The sequence below is a fragment of the Pongo abelii genome, chromosome 2 (assembly GCF_028885655.2).
Source record: "Pongo abelii isolate AG06213 chromosome 2, NHGRI_mPonAbe1-v2.0_pri, whole genome shotgun sequence".
Lineage (NCBI taxonomy): Eukaryota > Metazoa > Chordata > Mammalia > Primates > Hominidae > Pongo > Pongo abelii.
The window spans coordinates 95,437,439-95,460,003 of NC_085928.1; the positions used below are offsets into that span (position 1 = coordinate 95,437,439).

General features: G+C 38.9%; 1 protein-coding gene across 19 annotated transcripts in view; it reads left to right on the plus strand.

Moving 5' to 3' along the window:
* CFAP20DC (CFAP20 domain containing) overlaps positions 1-22,565 on the plus strand; it is a 355,007-nt gene that overhangs the window by 135,801 nt on the left and 196,641 nt on the right. For 18 of the 19 annotated variants that reach the window (XR_008523269.1, XM_054550630.2, XM_054550631.1 and 15 more), the window contains one exon: positions 2,384-2,540. The exons of the other annotated variant lie outside the window; for it this stretch is intronic. Coding sequence is in view for 17 of the 18 variants with exons in the window: in XM_054550630.2 (XP_054406605.1) it covers positions 2,384-2,540 (157 nt within the window). In the remaining variant the exon portion in view is untranslated. The remainder of the gene's footprint in view (positions 1-2,383; positions 2,541-22,565) is intronic. 19 annotated transcript variants of the gene reach the window in all.

The window sequence follows — 22,565 nt, forward strand, 5'->3', positions numbered from 1 at the left end:
CACGCTGGGCCTGGAAGATGTATTTGTTGTTCAAAACCAAACTCAGATGTCGCCTCCAAGTCTTTCCTAGATGGGAAGACTTAGAGTCAAAGAAAATAAAGCAGATAATATTAAAAAACAATGGTTAACTGCAAAAATATTTTTAAAGTTGTATAAGGAAGGAAAAGGTAATCTTAGAGAGCCACTTGGCTCAGATGTATACAGTATTTACATAGCCAAAAGAAAGAAAACATAGAATATGGACGTTGAGGGAAAAAATGAGAGCAAATGAGAGAACAAATAATTATCCAGGGAGGTTGAAGTAGGGGAAGCAGGGTATTAGCTAGCTAAGTCTTATCTACCATATTAGGAAGTCAGTAGATAGTGTCCAAAATTGATGAATCAAGAGGCATTACTTTAAAATACAGAGGGAAGAAACAGTTAAATGAGTTGATAGTATGATTAGATGAGGGGTAGGGTGACAAAGAACTGTATTTCGTTCAAACTTTTGGTGCTATCTGGCTTATATTTGCATATAATACCATAATATAATTTTTAAAATGTTTTTTTTTCAAATAAAGCTTTCCTAAACCTCCCCACATACCCACCATGAGCCCCCTCTGTAGTAACTATATTAGGTAGTACCACATGTCTGCCTTCCTTCCCAGACTGGAAGGACTGTCTTATTTATGTCTGTTCCCCTGGAGCCAAGCCCAGAGTCTAACACATGATAGGTACTTAGCATGTGTGGGGAAGAATGGGTCACTGGAATTGCTGACTGATGAACCAGCCGAATGGTTGGGATCGGGGCATGATAAGAAGTCTTTTAGGACTAGGAACCACGTTTATACAACAATAATAATGCTAGTATTATAATAAGGTTAATAATTATGATTGGATATCTAGAAACCCCGACACTTCCATCCCCTATAACCTGCATTTCACCAAGCCACAGTGTTCCACTCTGTGGCGTATTTACTGGATTTGTCCCTTACGCTCTACTTCCTACATAAGCTTCCTAGCCAGCCCTCCTCACTTCGTGTTTAGATGACTGACAGGGACCAAACTAGTCTTTCTGTGCCTTGGTGCTCTCCATTCTGCCTCCTTCCCCCACCCAACCCCATCTCCCACCTCAAAATATTCCTGCATCATGGTTAGTCCAAACTTCTCAACACTCTGCTTTTGCACATTCTTTTGTAAAGAACCGCAGTGATGCTTTACCCTCTCCAGATGCTCTGAAACCTGACCTCACTGGGCCATCTTACATTACTTCATTCCGCTCCAGTGTTCACCATTCTGCCAGTCAAGCCAATCACACTATTACTTGACTCTCAGTTTACCTGCTGCCTTTGCTGACACCAGGCTCCTCTCTCCACAAAGACCAGAGCATTGCCACAGCCTGCAAATGTAATTTTACTGTTGAGACATCTACACAGAAAATACTCTTCATGTACTTAATAAATAATGTATTTCCGTCTCTTTTACTTTTTCTACTGTGGAAACAACCTAAGGTTCACCTCCATATTAAAATCAGCGTTCCTAGATAGATAAGATTTGTCTTAAAAAAAAAAAATATATATATATATATATATATATATACAGGACCTTATGTAAACCTTGCTTCTAAACAAATAATGGAAGAGCCCAATATTTTAACAGAAGCACATAAAACTTTAATACTACTTTTCATTTCAAAAATTATTTTTCTGGCTTTTGTCCTACAGTCTTAAATATGTCTTCATTTCTTGCCAAATGATTTTTTTTTCATTTTCTTTAACCATTTAGAAAATTCATTTGATGAAGTATTGAGGGGCATAATTACTTAATGCGCAGAAATTAGTCCCTGCAAGAGTACTTTAAAAACTGGCAAATACCAGGCATAATTACAAATTCTTTAGAAGAATCTATTTCTGTACAATAGGTTAATTGGTTATAAGTAGACAGCACTGACCACAGTTTAAACCCAGCTTCTAATTTCATCTATGCCTTTTTCAACAAATACAAGTGGCTAATTGTGATCAAGTTATTCCCCTTGAAGGAACAATTGGCTACTTATCTCTGATTTTCAAGATGTCACTGGTCTAACGCACCTGCAGTTAGCTTCCTGCTGGCATACTGCCTACAGATAGAGAGTCATTTCCCAAAGTTGTCATAGTCTTGTCTCATGATGGGAATTCTGTAGTCAGATGACCAATGTATAATTTAGAATTATGGTGATTTCTTTGGAAAGATCAAGTCAGTTTTTAAGCCAAAACAGAGATAAGTTTACCTAAAGAGGAAAATTAGTTTGGGGCCTGTTGATCAGGATAACTGCCTCAACTCTTTGAATGTCTACATATAGATGGCTTGTTCATTTATGTGATGATGAAAGGTACTTACTCTTCTTTGCATCTCTCTATTTTAGTGGTGCAATCTATGCATTGACTTAGTAGCATTCACCAGTGAAATATTCAAGGGGGCAGTTTTCCAGTCATTGGATGGAATTGTTGTCTCAGCTAACTGTAAGCTACGGAAGATCTTCACCTTAAAATCAAAGCCACAAGACACTGCTGATAAGGATGGTATGTTCAGGTTGCTATCAAGATTTTTTAATTCTCTGATGTATTTTTAAAATTAGCCATACCTTTGGGATAGTATAAGTGTGTGGTAGCAGTTTGATGTTATGTCTGCTAAAGTAAATTTGTCAAAGTCATGCTGATTTCTTTGTTCTAGATCAAATGTTTATTTTTACTATAGCTGAATGTCACAAAAAATGTATTAATCTTCTTTTTGTGGTTGTTTTCTTTTCTGTTTATGGTAACACTTGCTATCTGTCCTAGGCTCCTTAGTTACAAACAACATAATCCTCTTTAGGTTGTTGAAAAAGAACAGGAATTTATTTAAGGAAATTAGATAGTTCATAGAATCTCAAGGATATTTAGAGAGTCAGCTTAGAGCCTATAGTCAAGAAGAATCCAGCCTCTCCCACAAGACTTATGTAAGAACAACCCCATCTACTTGCCACCCCCACCCGCTGCCAGTAGCTACTGCAACTATACAGAGACTCCGTAAGTTACATCATAATGCTGGGCTATAAGTTCCATAATTTCTGTTACAACAGCCCCTGAAAGTAGGATGTTTTCTTCCCTGCCACCCTTATCAGAAGTAGATATATTTTTCTTCATGTTTGTCTCCACTGAAAACATTTGGCATGGCTGTTTCTGATCTGTGGAGTCTAGGTTGCATGCTGCAAGGAAGGCAGGCAAAGCAGTGTCTGATGCCTGACTAAGGAGGCAGGACCCATTGTGTAGGAAAGTCACCAAATTAGGAAGGATGTGCACAAGATGTTGGGCATCCAAAAATCTCTGTCCATTATGCTGTCTTATTACTCTGTGTACATTTCAGGAAGTCATTTGGGAGAAATCGTATTAATTTTCTAGTGATCAAGTTAAAATGGAAAGAGTTGAGTTCTTCCACATATTTCTAGAGAGACTAGAAATATTTACGTTAATTGTTCATAATTTGATTTATAAATATACTCTGCAGGTAACTCAGCTCCCTGGAATTCATAAGGTAGCACACCATACTGCTAAGATGGTTTTAAACAACCAAAAGTATTGAAAGAATACTGATGCCTCATTTTGATTTTCATCTGGGTTTATTATTTGTTAAATCAATTCTTCTAGAAGCCCAGGAAGCAGGGCTGCATATAAGATGTCAAAGGTGATTACTTAGAAGTTTCTATCTAGACTTTAGATTTGTGCTCCATCTGGGCGAGTGCCTGAGAAATCTTGATGTGGCTCACTCTGTGGAACAGGGCACTGTGCCTATAAATTTCATTTGATAATAAAGCACAGCAGTGTATTAACAGCTCTCCAAAGAGATCACACACCACAGTGTGGCTGCTCATCTTATGTACCCACTTACAGACTATACAAGAAAGTGAAAGATTTCATTTTTTTAAATGGCACCCAGCTAATAAGAAGCCTCAAAATTTATAGAAATATTTGTGCAGTGTACATCAGATCATAGGAGGTGAATCATAACCTGATTAATATTTTAAATTAAATGTAAAGAAAAAAGTGGATCAAACATAGCAAAGTAAATGCATGTTTCAATCTCTGATCCTTCCTCAAGCTCCACTGAAATTACAATATAGGAATAAAAAAGGCATAAATCCACCAGATTAAAGAATATGGGAGGGGAGACAATAATGGACAAGAGACATTTATAAATTTTATAAGATTAAGCAATGACTTAGAAGAGCAAAGAAAACTGAAACCTTTAGGCTTATAGAGAAGTTTGCCAAGGAGTTTCAGAGAGGCTCAAGAATTTGCAGCTTTACATACTAGCAAAGGCAGGCTAAGGATGAGGGCTGAAAACAGGGAGATTGGCCAAAATTCTGTACGGGTTGCTATAGGAGGACCCCAGGTTCCTGCTCTAACTCCATATAACCAAGCCACAGGAGACTTAGTCTCTGGAGAAACTGAATCAGAGAGCTTTTGAACATGGGTGCATCAGGCACTTGATAGACATCAAAATTAACAGGAAGGAAATGGATATGACAGGGAATATCCATGGTTTTTTTCAGAGTTAAGATACTGCATCTATAAAATAAGAATAATGTGTTTTTGTTTTACTTCAATAAACATATAATTGAGGTGTATTATAAGTGTTACTATATTATAAATTTTATATACATATAGAAACATGCAGAAATCATAAGTGTACAACTAGAGGTATTACCACAAAGTGAACACATTTCTGTAACCACCACCCAGATCAAGCATTACAAGCCTGCTTATGTCTCCTCCCAATCATCACTTCCTTCCTTCTCCTAAGAGATAACCTCTATACTGACTTCTAACAGATTAATATTACCTACCTTTTACATTTATATAAATGGAATCACATAGTACATATTTCATGTATACATTCTTGTACTAAACACTGTGAGATTCATTTATGTTGTGGCACATAACAGTAATTTTCTGATTTTTAGTACTGTGTAGTATGCTATTGAATGGATATACCTGATTTTATTTATCTGTTTTCAGCTGTTATGAATAATGGTGCTAGAAGCATTCTTCTGTACTTCTCTTGGGGCATTCATGTAGCCATTTATCTCAGAGCAGAATGAATGCATACTTCAGCATTCTTAATTTCAGTTACTATATTTTTTATTCTAGAATTTGCATTTGATTCTTTTTTATAGTTTCCATTCATAAGATGGAGTTCTACATCTTGTTAACACATTTCTCAAATATATTAATCAAACTTATTTTAAAGCATTAACTCACAACTCCAATATTTGGATCTATATGTAGGCCTAGTTCTATTATCTGTTTATTTTTCCCTTGGTCTTGTCTCTTGGTGTGCCTGATAAATTTTGAGTTAATGATGGACATTGGGTATCAAAAACTTAGGAAATATTTTGAGGCTGTAGATGGTATTTTCTTCCTCTGAAGATATAAAACCAAAAAATAAGAGAAATAAGTGCAAAAGACTGAAAATAGGATGGAAATGCTACCAATATTAGGTATTAGTCCAGGAAGTTCACCATCAGAGTAAAAGGATTCCAGAAACAGAGACTAGAAGAAACAGAAATATACGATTTCCCAAAATTCAAGGACAGATATTTTCAGATTGAGATAGGTCATCACATGCCAGAACAACTAATGAAAAACATTCAGCACTGTGAAATTTTAGAACAGGAAAGATAAAGAGAAGATCCTTTAAGCTTCCACAATTTAAAAAAATATAATTTATGTACAAAGGATTGGGAATAAGAATGATATCTAACTTCTTAATAGCAACGTTAGATGATAGAAGACCTTGAAACTACCTTTAAAAGTCTAAGGAAAAATTATTATCAACCTAAAGTTCTGTATGCATCCGATCCATCAATTAAATGATGCAGAATGAAGATACAAGGCCTCAAAAATTTATTTACATCGTTTCTCAGAAAATATCTCGAAGATATTCTCCACAAAAATGAATGAGTGGTTGAAGAAAAAGAAGTATATAGGATTCAAGAAACAGAAAATTTCATCCAGGAGAAAAGCAAACAGAGAATCTGCAACAAAAAAGTAAAGTCTTAATAGCAAATACATGGAATCAACCCAAATGCCCATCAGTGATAGACTGAATAAAGAAAATGTGGTACAGATACACCAGGGAATAATACTATGCAGCCATAAAAGGAATGAGATCATGTCCTTTGCAGGGACATGGATGAAGCTGGAAGCCATCATCCTCAGCTAACTAGCACAGGAATAGAAAACCAAACACTGCATGTTCTCACTCATAAGTGGGAACTGAGCAATGAAAACACATGGATACAGGGAGGGGAACAACATACACTGGAGCCTGTTGGCGAGCAGGGGACAAGAGGAGGGAGAACTTCAGGCAAAATAGCTAATGTATGCTGGGCTTAATACTTAAGTGATGAGTTGAGAGATGCAACCAACCACTATGGCACATGTTTACCTGTGTAACAAACCTGCATATCCTGCGCATGTACCCCAGAACTTAAAATTAAATTAAACTTTAATTTTAACTAGAGTATGATGTGTTTGAACATGAAGAATAAAATTGATGGTAGTGTTGTAGTGCTAATGGAGGATTTAGAAAGAATTAATGTTAGAAGTGTAGAAAACCTACAACAAAAAGCAATAATCAACATCAAGGAAAACAAAAAGTCGTACAAGAGAAGAAATATCGTAATATATCATGTAGCTCAGATGTGCACAACTTTTTTTTTAAGTAGACTTTATTTTTTTAGCAGTTTTAGGCTCATAGTAAAATGAAGCGGACAGTATAGAGTTTTCATCATGTCCCTTGTCCCCACACACATGCAGCCTTCCCCACTGTGAACATGCATAACAGAATGGTACGTATGTTACAATTGATGAACCTACACTGAGACATCATTATCATCCAAAGTCTATAGTTTACATTAGAATTCATTCTTGGTACTATACACTCTTTGGGTTCTTGCAAATAGGTAAAGACCTGTGTCTAGCTAGTACTATAGTATCACACAGAATAGGTTCACTGCCCTAAAGGTCTTCTGTGCTCCAGCTATTTCTTTCTTTCTTCCCCTAACCCCTGGCAACCACTCATTTTTTTAAATTGTCTTCCTAATTTTCCTTCTCCAGAATGTCATAGTTAAAAGTATATAGTGTGTAGCCTTTTCAGATTGGCTTCTTTCACTTAGTAATATGCATTTAAGGTTCCTCCATATCTGTTCATGCCGTCATAGCTCAATTTTTTTTAGCACTGGATAATATTCCATTGTATACATGTACCACAGTTTATTCATCCATTCACCTATTGAAAGACATCTTCATTGCTTCCAGGCTTTTGCAATTATGAATAAAACTGTTATAAACATTTTTGTGTGGGTTTTTTTATGGACACACTTTTCAACTCATTTGGATATACCAAGGATTGTGATTGCTGGACTGTATGGTAACAGCATGTTTAGTTTTGTAAGAAACTTGCAAACTGTCTTCCAAAGTGGCTGTACCATATTGCATTTCCTCCAGCAGTGAATACGAGTTCCTGTTACTCCACATTCTCACTGGCATTTGGTGTTGCCACTGTTTTGGATATTTCACCATTCTAATATGTGTGTAGTATAAACTTTTTAGTATGATCTTAGTAATGTAAAACACTGAGTAAGAATTTATCCAAAAATTATGAAAAATCATATTAGAAGGATGAGAGAAGGGAAGGAAAATGGGGTGGTGGCTTAAGAATGGTGAATCCTCTTTCTTTCAAAATAGGAAGTCAGAGATATTATCCAAAACTGGTAAGTGAAAAAATGTTAGTACAAGGCTACTATGTATAAGTATGGAAATAAATACTAGAAGATGTAGAAGATATAACTGAAAGGCTTGAAAATACTTGCCTCTGCATTGCAAGACTTTGGGATGAGGGAGGTGGAAGGGCAGCCTTAGGTGAAAGGGTAACAGTGATTTTTTCTTAGAATTTTATAGTACCACTGGAGCTTTTAAATAATATAGATGTATTATTTTGTTTAAAAATTAATTTTATTAAAAATGAATGGATAATCCGTAAGGGAGTCTAAGAATGAGCATTGGTCTGATTTCTTTCAGGTATTTGGAAGGCCTGAAAAGAAACCTTATGAATGTAGCCTGTCAGATGGCCTGAAATGTTCTGAATAGACACGGGGAAGCACACTGTGGTTCAAGGTGCTGTAGTGTATAACCCCGTATTCCTTTCATCTTAGCTGCCAGTACTTTCACCTTGTATGCATCCTATCTTTATGCTTCAGCTTCCTCATCAGTAAAATGAGGATAATACTTATTCCTTGATTAGGTAAAATGCTATTGTCATATTTCCAGTGCAAACACAAAGTGTGTAAACCAAGTACATCTTAGAAAAGTTAAGTTGGTATTGTAGCGCCTAAGACATGGCGTAATGTTCCCACACAGTCCATTGCTGTGATCCTGCACCAACTTTGTGGGTTTGTATGAGTTCTGAACATCTCTGAGCTATGCTTTCTCATTGATTGCTATAAGGTTATTGTAGAGATCCAATCAAATACAAAAATAGATGGGCATAAATGATAATGCAGTGTGCAGATGTTAAACATTTATCTGTCTTCTGTTCACCAGATACTGGGATGATGCAGCCCCTGCTTCCCTGCTTAGGGTCTGGCAAGAAACCTTACATGTAATAGTGTGTTAAATCCCAATGGTAACTTCACTAATGAGCTTACTTAGCAGTAAGAGGAGAGTCTGGAGCACTTGCCCCTTACTTGAGAGAGCCATTTGGTGAGGCACTTGGATTTCACAGACCTGTCAGGTTAAGAAAAACTTGACTACCATAGGTTGCCAACATATGAATTTGTCAAATCAGAAGATTAAAACACACAAACAAGAAAAACTACAGTTATTCCGATTGTTTCATTAAATGAAAGGACATTTACACACACACACACACATACATACACAGACACACACACATACATACACATACACACACACACACACACACACACACGAGGCACAAAGTAGGAAGGTCTTAATTTAGGAATGGAGGCTGACATTTTCACCATAGACTAGTGAAAATGACTTCCTGGATCAGTATCTGTCCATAGCCACTGTTTGGGAGATACTGACCTAAGAAGTTACCTTTCCAAACTGCATCTTGTTTTTTGTTTTTGTTTTTGAGAGGATCTCACTCTGTTGCCCAGGCTGTAGTGCAGTGGTGTGATCACGGCTCACTGCAGCCTCAGCCTCCGTGGGCTCAAGCTATCCTCCTGACTCAGCCTCCTGATGAGCTGGGACTACAGGCGTGTACCACCTGCCTAGCTAATTTTTTTCTATTTTGAGTAGAGACAGGGCATCACTGTGTTCCCTAGGCTGGTCTTGAACTCCTAGACTCAAGTGATCCCGCCTTGGCCTCCCAAAGTGCTGGGATTACAGGTGTGAGCCACTGTACCTAGCCCTATACTGCACCTTGAAGGAAAAGTATTAATAATTATTTTCCAAACAATGAAAATAGGACAATGAGTAGAAAAAGCATTTCAGGCAGAGGAAAGGGCATATATGTATAAAGCCGTGGCATCATGAAAGGATCTCATATGCTCAAGGAACAAGTTCAGTATGGTAGCAGGGTAGAAGGTATAATACAATATTGCAACACTAGGCTGCATATTTGGGATGACATAAAGATGTAGAGCTCAGTTCCTGTCCTGTGAGTTCTATGTGTAATTATAGACATTAGAAAAGTTAATACAAGAGTTCATTATGAAGACAATTACACATAAAAGGACAAAGGATAACATAGTATAGGACAAATTGAGTGTCCTTGGTCAAGGAGGTGGGCAGTAGAAGTGATGCAATGATTGTGATAATAATGATGGTAGTGGGGATGGTGATGATGATTGTGGTGATGATTACAGCATTACTTCTTGATGTGACCTAGGCAGAGTTCTAAACACTTATAGATATGAACTTATTTAGTGTTCATAACAACTCTGTGAGATGGCTGTTGCCGTTATCCCCATTTTATATGTAGGAAAACTGAGGCATGGAGAGGTCTAGTAAGGTGCACAATGTCACACAATTCTTCAGTAGTACAGCCAGGACTTGAACCTTGCAGTAGGGTTCCAGAGCTTATATTCCTAATTCTTTCAGTTTACTGCTTCTCATGTGCTGGTAGAAGAGAGACAAATTTAAAAGGGAAAGATACAAGAGATGCCATGGAGTAAGAATGCCAAGATTTGGTGACTGGCTGTGTTGAGGGTATCTATATTGTAATAAGTAACAGATATCTTTTGTCTTTATTCTGCAAAGACTGATTAGTCTGTGTTGAGAACTTTTTCATAGGAAACTTTTTAACCTATTTCTTAAATTCCACACTGGGATTTGATTTAAAAATGTTGTATTAAGTGCTTACTTGAGCTCAGTACTTATTGTCCTTGGATTATTTAAACTGCTATCATTTCAGTCTAGAACTTCTTAAACTCACCCAAGCTAGGAGATTTTGCCTGATTCCTTTCTATTCTCTCTTTACACAGTGGGATATAATAGAAAGTGAATTTTTTGGAACCTTGCATCAAGCAATTAATCAGTTTTCACTTTTCCAGAGGAATGACTTTTGCTGGACAAGTAGTAAAGCATACTGATTCAATTTACTTTATTACTTTTATGGCTTCTGAGGAGACATGAGCTGGCATTTTTAGGCATTTCTATGACTGAATTATTGATTAACTCTTATCATTCTGTGTTTAAGATAAAAACCAGAATGCATATTTAGATAGATAAGAGAAAGAGGAGAAAAACAAGGGGAGTAGAACAAACAATGATAATATCTGTGTAGATTGTTAAGTAAAAGGAAGACACAGGAGAGAAATGAGAAGAGAGAAGATCGAGTGATGATCCATGAAGCAAGATATGCTACACCAGTGATGATGATACAGGTCTCCTTACTCCCCAGTTCAGGTCTCTTTCTCAAATATTCTGTGCTCTGTGTTCTGTGTATTCTGTGTTCAGAAATGTGAGAAAAGAAAAATTAAGATATGATTTTAGACTAAGAGCCCCTGGAAGGCATAGACCCTGTGTTTTCATGTTTTTGTCTCTAGAAAATGACCTGGCACTGGTAACTTATCATAAATGTTTGATTAATTAATGAATTAAAGATTGACTATTTATTTAACTATTCATCCATTCACTGTCTCTGTTCAATAAACCTTTATAGAGTGTCAAGCAATGTGAAGAAAATTTATTCCTTCAAAAGCCACGGAGAATCTAGAAACACTGACATCTAGCCTTAATAGACTCACTGAACAGGGAGGGGCCTTAGAGATGCTCTAATCCAATGTCTTAACTAGACAAATAAGGAAAAGAAGCCCCATGGAAGTGAGGCGTTTTGTGCTGCAGTCACACAAGATGGAATTCAAGACCTCAACAGTGCACAAGTTTACCTCCACCAATAATCAGAATGATTTTGTGGTTTTAGTATTTATTATTAGTTGTAATAATATTTGGTATTCTTATGTTGTGTGTTTCCTCACCTCTATTTTCATCTCCAAATCAGGTGAATGCACATCATACCCAAATCTCATTAGTTTAAGGCTCTATTCCTATACCTTCCTGTAGTGGAGATGAACTCAAAGTGCCCTTTCCTAGCAAATCACCTCAGGACAAGATAGGGGGTATGGTCTTAGTATAGCAGAGGTGCCCAGCAGCCAATAGTAGAACCCACAAAAATGGGTCATGAATATCTGTATATCAAGACTCACAATTATTCTGATTCAAATATCTATTATATTTTAAAATTAAACATTTATAAAATATTATTTATAATAGAACCTCATCTCTCAGAAACTCTAAAAATAACAATTCCATTTATAATAGCATCCAAAATAGTTAACTACCTAGGAATAAATGTAATGAAGAAGGAGAAAGTACACTGAAAACTACAAAACATTCCTGCAAGAAATTAAAGAAGACCTAAATAAGTGGAAAGACATCTCACATGCATGGATTAGAAGACTTAATATTGTTAAGATACAGATTCAATGTAATTTCTCCAAAAATTCCAATGGTCTTTTTTGCAGAAATGGAAAAGTTGATCTGAAATTCCTGTGGAATAGCAAGGGGACCCAAATAGCCAAAACAGTCTTGAAAATGAAGATCAAAGTTGAAGGATTCACACTTCCCATTTCAAAACTTACTGCGAAGCTACAGTAACCAAAACAATTTGGCTTTGGAATAAGGATTGACATATAGACCAACTGAATAGAATTGGGTCGAGAAACAAACTGATATGGTTTGGCTGTGTCCCCACCCATATCTCATCTTGAATTGCAGTTCTCATAATCCCCATGTGTTGTGGTGGGAGAGACCCGGTGAGAGGTAATTGAATCATGGCTGCAGTTACCCTCATGCTGTTCTTGTGATAGTGAGCTCTCGTGAGATCTGATTGTTTTATAAGAGGCTTTCCCCTCTTTGCTCAGCACTTCTCTCTCCTGCTGCTTTATGAAGAAGGACATTTTTGCTTCCCCTTCCACCATGATTGTAAGTTTCCTGAGGCCTTGTCAGCCATGCAGAACTGTGAGTCAATTAAACCTCTTTCCTTTATAAATTACCCAGTCTTGGATATTTCCTCATAGCAGCCTGAGAAGGAACTAATACACAAACCATACATTTGATTTCAAAAAGGGCTATAAGACCATTTAATAGAGGGAGAATAGTCTCTTCAACAGATGATTCTGTATATCCACATGCAAAAAAATGAGGTGGACTCCTACCACATATCATATACAAAAATTAACTAAAAATGTTTCCATGATGTAAATATAAGAGCTGAAACTATAAAACTCTTAGGGAAAAAAAGGTAAATCTTCATGACCTTGCATTGTCAATAGTATTAGATATTATACCAAAAGCACAGCAACAAAGTTTTTAAAAATAGATAAATTGGACTTCATCAAAATGTAAAACTTTTGTGTATCAAAGAACACCATCAAGAAAGTGAAGAGACAACCTACAGCATGTGAGAAAATATTTGCAAATCATATATCTGATACGATATGTATCCTGGTTTATATATGAATATATAGAGAGAAAACATTCTAGTATATTCTAGTACCCAGAATATAGTCAGCCCACCCTCCATATCTGCAGGTTCCCCATTCACAGATTTTCAACCAAGTGCAGATGAAAAATATTCAGGGAAAAAAAATAAAAACAATATAACAATAAAAGTAATACAAATAAACAGTATGTATAACTATTTCCTAGCATTTTCATTGTATTAGGTATTGTAGGTAATATAGAGATGATTTAAGGTATACTGGAAGATGTGCACAGATTATATGTAAATACTATGCTGTTTTACATAAGAGACTTGAGCATCTGCAGATTTTGGTATCTGTGTAGAGTCCTAGGAACCAATCCCTTGTGGATACCAAGGGATGACTGTATAAAGAACTCTTAAAACTCAACAACAAAAAGACAAACAACTCAATTTAAAAATAATCAAAGGACTTGAATAGACATTTCTTCACATAAGATACCCAAATGGTAGACAAACACATGAAAAAATGTTCAATATCATTAGCCATTAGGGAAATGCAAGTTAAAATCACAATGAGGTACCACTTAATACCCACTAGGATGGGAATAAGGGTTGGCAAGGATGTAGAGAAATTGGAACCCCTGTACATTACTGGTAGGAACATAAAATGGTTCACCCGCTGTGGGGAAACAGTGTGGCAGTTCCTCAGAAAGCGAAATGTAGAATTACCATATAACCCTACATTTCCATTCCTAGGTATATACCCAAAAGAATGGAAAACAGGTATTCAAACAAGTACATGTACATACATGATCATAGCAGCACAATTCACATTAGCCAAAATGTGAAAACAGCCCAAGTGTTTATCAACAAATTAATGGATTAAAAAATGATGTATGTATTACAGTGGAATAGCACTCAGCCATTTGTATGTATTGCAATGGAATGGCATTCAGCCATAAGAAGGAATGCAGTACTGACACATGCTACAATGTGGAGGAACCTCCAAAACATGCTCAATGAAAGAAGTCAGACAAAAAAAGGTCACATAATGTATGATTCCACTTTTATGAAATATCCAGAATAGGCAAATCCACAGAGACAGAACAGATTTCTGGCTGCCAGGGACTGGGGACTTGAGAGATTGGGGAGAAGCTACTTAATGGATAAGGGTTTTATTTTGGAGTGATAGAAATGTCTGAAAGTAGATAGAGGTGGTAGTTGCACAACTTTGTGAATGTACTAAGTGCCATTGAATAGTTCACTTCGAAATGGTCAATTTTCTGTTAATGTGAATTTCTCTTCAATAAAGCATTTTTTAAAAAAAACTCTAAAGGCACAATTCATTCAGGATAGCCAAGTTTTAAGTGTAGCTCAGGTTTATTTACCCCTTCAGACATCAAAACCTTTTGTTATTAAAAAAATCACTTAGTAAGATGTAGTGCTTTTTTCACCATTGTAATGAAATAATTTACATAAACACATAGCACTTGCTGTATACCAGGCACTATTCTTATCACCTCATTTACATTAATCATTACTTAAACCTCATTTAATCATCACAATAGCCCTTTGAGGTAAGTACTATTTTTGTGTCCATGATTTACAGATAAGGAGAGCAGGGTACATACAACAAGGTAGAGTTATTGTGCCAAGGTCACACAGATAATAAGTGGTGGAGCCAGAATATGAGCCCAGGATGCCTTGCCCCAGAGCCTGTGCTCTTAACCACTATAATATACTGCTTCTTAATATTTTCCAGCATTGTATAGAAAACTCAGAGAAAATCTGATAGTTACATGGCAAATGAATGAGTGAATGAACAAAAAATGAACACACTTTATGGCAATATTTTGGCAGAGAACTTTGTGTTTTATATTTGGCCCTCACTGGTGTTTCAGAGAGGTGAAATTCCATATAACTAAAGCACTGTGCTAGGCACTGCAGGCTATTACCAAATAAATAAGATGAATGTAGATGAGTCTGAGACCAGCAAACTATTACAAAATTAGTCATTATTTAAACTATATTAATTAGAAGGAGATGTATACCAAAACCGGTCTATAAATCTCTCTCTCTACAAGCCATTCCCCCTAATAAAATGGGGATGATGATTTTTAATGAATAAAGTGCTTTACATATGTGTTAAAATTGATGACTTAATTCTTACAGCTAGTTAAGATCCTCATCAAAGATATTAAACACCTACAGAATGGATCATTTTATGATGGCTTTATGGCCAAAGAAAGGGGAACAGGGTTACAAAGTCACTCAAACATTCCAATAATACACTACCTCATATTGGGAGCAAAGACATCAAGAAACCCACCATCTGGTTGTGCTTGGATGCTGCATGAGCTGTCAGCTTTCTCATAGCCTTCTCTTTCATGTGCCATTTAGCCATTCTCAACTGGCCATTCCAGCCAACATTACATGCTTTCATATTTGTTAGCAAAAGCAGTTTAGATTCAGCTATGTCCTTATCTAGATGTTAATCAGGCAGTCTGTATGTTTCCATACACAGTCCCTTCCAGAAGATAGAACATGTCTGAAAGAACAATGCAGACAGGTCCTGGTCCCTTAATATCTGATTGATTTGTTATTTGCCATCTGGGAGAAAGTTGTAATATCCAAATAAAATGTGTATGGAGTACTTTTCAGGATATAGCTGAACAAAGACTAACCAAAGGAAGAAAAGGGAAGATGTGGCAGCTGCATTTAATCTAGTCCAGGCTGTTATTAAGAGGCTTCTGTCCATAAGGGGATTACTTTGCATCCCCTTTGAACCAGGTGCTGTACTAAACATATCACTAGGATTCTCCCATCATTCACTTCCAGGCTAACAATCCTTTGGCAGGACTTTATCTCAGTTCCTAGAATGCACCACAGTCCTCTGCCTTCACAGTCTTCGATGGTCTATTCCTTTCACCTCACTAATCACTCCCACCCATTTTATCTGGCTACTTTCTACTTATCTTTTATGACTCAGCTTAAATGTGTCTTTATCACACAAGACTTTCCCCGACACCTTATGCTATTAGATTCTCCCATTATGCTGTTTCTTCACCTTGAACTTTTCCTTCAGAGTACTTAGCAAAATTTTAATTAAAGAATTATCTGTGGGGAGAGAGGGCCAGGATGGCTGATTAAAAGCAGCTGTGGTCTGCAGCACTCATGGAGAGGAGTGAAAGTGGCAAGTGAATTCAGCACCCTCAACTGAAATATCCAGGTTCTCACATTACTGACTAGGCAAACAGCTTGACCCGCAGAGAATGGAAAAAAAGCAGGATGGGGCGATGGCCCATCTGGGAGTGGCATGAAGCCAATGGTCCCCCCACCCCAGCCAAGGGAAGTGGTGAGTGATTGTGCAGTCCTGCCCAGGAAACCACACCCCTCCCATGGATCTTTGCAACCAGCAGATTAGGAGATCCCCTCATAAGCCCATGCCACCAGGGTATTGGATCCAATACACAGAGCTGTGTGGAGTCCCAGCAAAGCAGCCACTCAGACACACACAGAGACCCGGGAGTTTTGCATACTCCACCCTCAGGATTCTCAGCAAGGTGGGAGATCCATCCCTAGGAAGGGAACTGAATCCAGGGAGCCAAGCAGCATGTTCTGCAGGCCCCACTTCCACAGTGTCTCACAAATTAAGACCTACTGGCTTGGAATTCCAGCCAGCCAGCAGCAGCAGGCTTGAGTCTGCCTGAGAAGGACCGAGTTCCCAGTGGGAGGGGCAGCCACCATCTCTGTGGTTTAGGCAACTCAGCCGTTCCAACCTGCCAGCTCTGGAGAGTCCAGACAGTCTGGACAAGGAAGGGTCTCCCATAACGCAGCCCAGCTGCACTACCAGAAAGCAGCCAGACTGCTTTTCTAAGTGAGTCCCTGATCCTGTTGCTCCTAACTGGATGAGACCTCCCAACAGGGGTCTCCAGCCTCCTCCTACAGGTGCAGTTCAGGCTGGCAACAGGTCAGTACCCCCCTGGGATGGAGATTCCAGAGGAAGGAACAGGCTGACATTTTTGCTGTTTCATGGCCTTCACTGGTGATACCTTGGTATGGGAAAAGCTGAGGCAACTAGGGTCTGGAGTGGACCCTCAGAAAACCACAGCAGCCCTATGGAAGAATAGCCTGACTGTTAAAAACAAAGAGAAAACAACAATAACATAAACAAAAAGGACCCCACAAAAACCCAACTGAAAGATGAGCAATCTGAAAGATCAAAGGTAGATAAACCCACAAAAATGAGAAATAATCAATGCAAAAATACTGAAAACTCAGAAAGCCAGAGTGCCTAGTTTCCTCCACATGACACAACAGCTCTCCAGCAATGGCACAAAATGGGGCTGAGACTGAGATGACTAAACTGACAAGGAGGCTTCAGAAGGTGCGTAATAACGAACTTCGCTGAGCTAAAGGAGCATGTTGTAACCCAATGCAAAGAAGCTAAGAGTCATGATAAAACAATACAGGAGCTGATAGCCAAAATAGCCAGTTTAAAGAAGAACATAACTGAACTGATGGAGCTGAAAAACACAACATGAGAACTTCACAATGCAATCACAGGTATCAATAGCAGGCCAGTTACAGTGGCTAACACCTATAATCTCAGCACTTTGGGAGGCCAAAGCATGTGGATCACTTGAGCTCAGGAGTTTCAGACCAGACTGGCCAACGTGAAACCGTCTCTACTAAAAATACAAAAATTAGCCAGGCATGCTGATGCGCTTACGTAGTTCCAGTTACTTGGGAGCTAAGGCAGGAGAATCGCTTGAACCTGGGAGGCAGTGGTTGCCATGAGATGAGATCACACCACTGCACACCACTGCCTGGGTGACAGAGTGAGACACTATCTCACAAAAAAAAAAAGTATCAGTAACAGAATAGACCAAGTGGAGGAAAGAATCTCAGAGCTTGAAGACTATCTTTCCAAAATAAGAAAGGCAGACAAGAATAGAGGGAAAAAAAGGAATGAACAAAACCTCCGAGAAATATGGGGATTATGGAAAGAGACTGAACTTAAACTGACTGAGGTACCTGAAAGAGATCAGGAGATGGAACCAAGTTGGAAAACATACTTCAGGATAGCATCCAGGAGAACTTCCCCAACCTAGTAAGCCAGGCCAACATTCAAATTCAGGAAATGCAGACAACCCCAATAAGATACTCCATGAGACGATCAATGCCAAGGCACATAATCATCAGATTCTCCAAGGTCAAAATGAAAGAGAAAATGTTAAGGGCAGCCAGAGGGCAAGGCCAGTTCGCCTACAAAGGGAAGCCCATCAGACTAGCAGCAGACCTCCCAGCAGAAACCCTACAAGCCAGAAGAGATTGGGGAACAAATTCAACATTCTTAAGAAAAGAATTCCCCCAATCCAGAATTTCATATCTGGCCAAACTAACCTTCAAAAGTGAAAAGAAATAAGATAATTTTCAGACAAGCAAATGCTGAGGGAATTCACCACAAGGCCTGCCTTGCAAGCACTTCTGAAGGAAGCACTAAATATGGAAAGGAAATACCATTACCAGCCACTACAAAAACACGCTGAAGTACAGTGTATCTGAAGTACACAGCCCAGTGACACTGAAGCAACCACATAAACAAATCTGCAAAATAACCAGCTATCATCATGATGACAGGATCAAATTCCCACGTAACAATACTAACCTTAAATGTAAACGGGCTTAGTGTCCCAATTAAAAGACACAATGGCAAGCTGGATAATGAGCCAAGATTCATGGTATGCTGCCTTCAAGAGACCCATCTCATATGCAAAGACACACACATAGGCTTAAAATAAAGGAATGGAGGAAAATTTACCAAGCAAATGGAAAACAGAAAAAAGCAGGGGTTGCAATCCTAGTTTCTGACAAAACAGACTTGAAACCAACAAATATCAAAAAAGACAAAGAAGGGCATTATGTAGTGGTAAAGGGTTCAATTCAAGAAGTGCTAACTATCCTAAATATATATGCACCCAATACAGGAGCATGCAGATTCATAAAGCAGGTCCTTAGAGACTTTCAAAGAGACTTAGACTCCCATACAATAATAATGGGAGACTTTAACACCCTGCTGACAATATTAGACAGATCATCAAAGCAAAAAATTCACAAAGATATTTAGGACCTGAACCCAGCTCTGGATCAAGTGGACCTGATAGATATATACAGAACTCTCCACCCAAAAACAACAGAATATACATTCTTCTCATCCCCACATGACACTCACTCTAAAATTGATCACATAAATCAGAAGTAAAACACTCCTCAGCAAATGCAAAAGAATTGAAATCGTAACAAACAGTCCCTCAGACAACAGCACAACCAAATTAGAACTCAAAATTAAGAAATTCACTCAAAACTACACAAGTACTTGGAAACTGAACAACCAGGCTCCTGAGTTACTCTTGGGTAAATAATGGGATTAAGGCAGAAATCAAGAAGTTTTTTGAAACTAATGAGAACAAAGAGACAATGTGGCAGAATTTCTGGGATGCAGCTAAAGCACTGTTAAGAGGGAAATTTATAACACTAAATGCCCACATCAAAAAGCTAGAAAGATCACAAGTTAACAAGCTAAATCACAATGAAACGAACTAGAGAAACAAGAGCAAACAAACCCCAAAGCTAGCAGGAGACAAGAAATAACCAAGATCAGAGCTGAAATGAAGGAGATAGAGACACAAAATACCATGGACACAGGAAGGGGAACATCACACTCTGGGGACTGTTGTGGGGTGGGGGGAGGGGGGAGGGATGGCATTAGGAGATATACCTAATGCTAAATGACGAGTTAATGGGTGCAGCACACCAGCATGGCACATGTATACATGTGTAACTAACCTGCACATGGTGCACATGTACCCTAAAACTTAAAGTATAATAATAGTAATAAAAGCACCACTAAAAAAAAAAAAAAATCCATGAGTCCAGGAGCTGGTTTCTTGAAAAAAAGTAATAAAGTAGATAGACCACTAGCTAGAGTAATAAAGATGAAAAGACAAATGAATCAAATAAACTTGAGCAGAAATGATAACCACTGACCCCACAGAATTGCAAACAACCATCAGAGAATAGTATAAACACCTCTATGCACAAAAACTAGAAAATCCCGTAGAAATGGATAAATTCATGGATGCATACACCCTCCCAAGAGTGAACCAGGAAGAAATTGAGTCCCTGAACAGACCAATAACAAGTTCTGAAATTGAAGCAGTGATACGGTTTGGCTATGTCCCCACCCAGGTCTCATCTTGAATTCCCACATGTTGTGGGAGGGACCTGGTAGGAGGTAACTGAATCATGGGGGCAGGTCGTTCTTGTGCTGTTCTTGTAATAGCAAATAAGTCTCACAAGATCGGCTGGTTTTAAAAAGGGGAGTTTCCCTAGACAAACTCTTTTTGCCTGCTGCCATCCATGTAAGATGTGACTTGCTCCTCCTTGCCTTTCACCATGATTTTGAGGCCTCCCCAGCCATGTAGAACTGTGAGTTCCCCATTAAGCCTCTTTCTTCTGTAAATTGCCCAGTCTTGGGTATGTCTTTATCAGTAGCATGAAAACAGCCTAATACAGTAAATTGGTACCAATAGAGTTGGGGCACTGCTGAAAAGATACCTGAAAATGTGGAAACAACCTTGGAACTAACAGGAGTGCCCAGAAGAAGAAAGGAAAATGTGAGAAAGTTTAGAACTTCCTGAAGACTTGTTGAATGACTTTAACCAAAATGCTGATAGCGATATGGACAATAAAGTCCAGGCTGAGGTGGTCTCAGAAGGAAATGAGGAACTTGTTGGGAACTGGAGCAAAGGTGACTCTTGTTATGTTTTAGCAAAGAGACTGGTGGCATTTTGCCCATGCCCTAGATTTGTGGAACTATGACCTTGAGAGAGATGATTTAGGGTATCTGGCGGAAGAAATTTCTAAGCAGCAAAGCATTCAAGAGGTGACTTGGGTGCTGTTAAAGGCATTCAGTTTTAAAAGGGAAGCAGAACATGAAAGTTCTGAAAAGTTGCAGCCTGACAATGCGATAGAAAAGAAAATCCCATTTTCTGAGGAGAAATTCAAGCCAGCTGGCTGCAGAAATTTCATAAGTGATGACGAGCCGAATGTTAACCCCTAAGACAATGGGGAAAATGTCTCTAGGGCATATCAGAGATCTTCTTGGAAGCCCCTCCCATCACAGGCCCTAAGGCCTAGAAGGAAAAAATGGTTTCATGGGCCAGGCCCAGGGTCACCATGTTGTGTGCAGCCTGGGGACTTGGTGCCCTGTGACCCCAGCTGCTCCAGCCATCTACAAGGGGTGAACATAGAGCGTAGGCCATGGCTTCAGAGGATGCAAGCCCAAAGCCATGGCAGCTTCCACGTAGTGTTGAGCCTGCAAGTGCACAGAAGTCAAGAGTTGAGGTTTGGGAACCTCCACCTTGATTTCAGAGGACATATGGAAACGCCTGGATGCCCAGGCACAAGTTTGTTGCAGGGGCAGGGCCTTCATGAGAACCTCAGCTAGGGCAGTGCAGAAGGGAAATGTGGGATTGGAGCCACCACACAGACTCCCTACTGGGGCACCACCTAGTGGAGCTGTAAGAAGAAGGCCACCATCCTCCAAACCCCAGGAATGGTAGGTCCACCGACAGCTTGCACTGTGTGCCTAGGGAACCCACAGACACTCAACGCCAGCCCATGAAAGCATCTAAGATGGGGACTATACCCTGCAGAGCCACAGGGGTGGAGCTGCCAAAGGCCATAGGAACCCACCTCCTGCATCAGCGTGTCCTGAATGTGAGACATGGAGTCAAAGGAGATCATTTTGGAGCTTTGAGATTTGACTGCCCTGCTGGATTTTGGACTTGCATGGGGCCTGTAGCTTCTTTGTTTTCACCAATTTCTCTCATTTGGTATAGGTACCCGTACCCCTGTTGTATCTAGAAAGTAACTAACTTGCTTTTGATTTTACAGGCTCATAGGCAGAAGGGACTTGCCTTGTCTCAGAAGAGACTTTGGACTGTAGTCTTTTTGAGTTAATGCTGAAATGAGTTAAGACTTCGGGGGACTGTTGGGAAGGCATAATTGGCTTTGAAATGTGAGGACATGAGATTTGGGATGGGCCAAGAGGGGAATGATATGGTTTGGCTGTGTCCTCACCCAAATCTCATCTTGAATTCCCACGTGTTGTGGGAAGGACTCAGTAGGAGGTAATTGCATCATGGGGGCAGGTACTTCCCATGCTGTTCTCATGATAGTGAATAAGTCTTATGAGATCTGATGGTTTTAAAAAGGGGAGTTTCCCTTCACAAGCTTTTTTTGCCTGCTGCCATCTGTGTAACAGGTAACTTGCTCCTTTTCCTTCCACCATGATTGTGAGGCCTCTCCAGCCACATGGAACTCTGAGTTCTCCATTAAACCTCTTTCTTTTATAAATTGCCCAGTCTCAGGTATGTCTTTATCAGCAGCATGAAAACAGACTAATGCAGGCTCTAATAAACAGCCTACCAGCCAAAAAAAAAAAGCCCAGGAACAGATGGATTCACACCTGGATTCTGCCA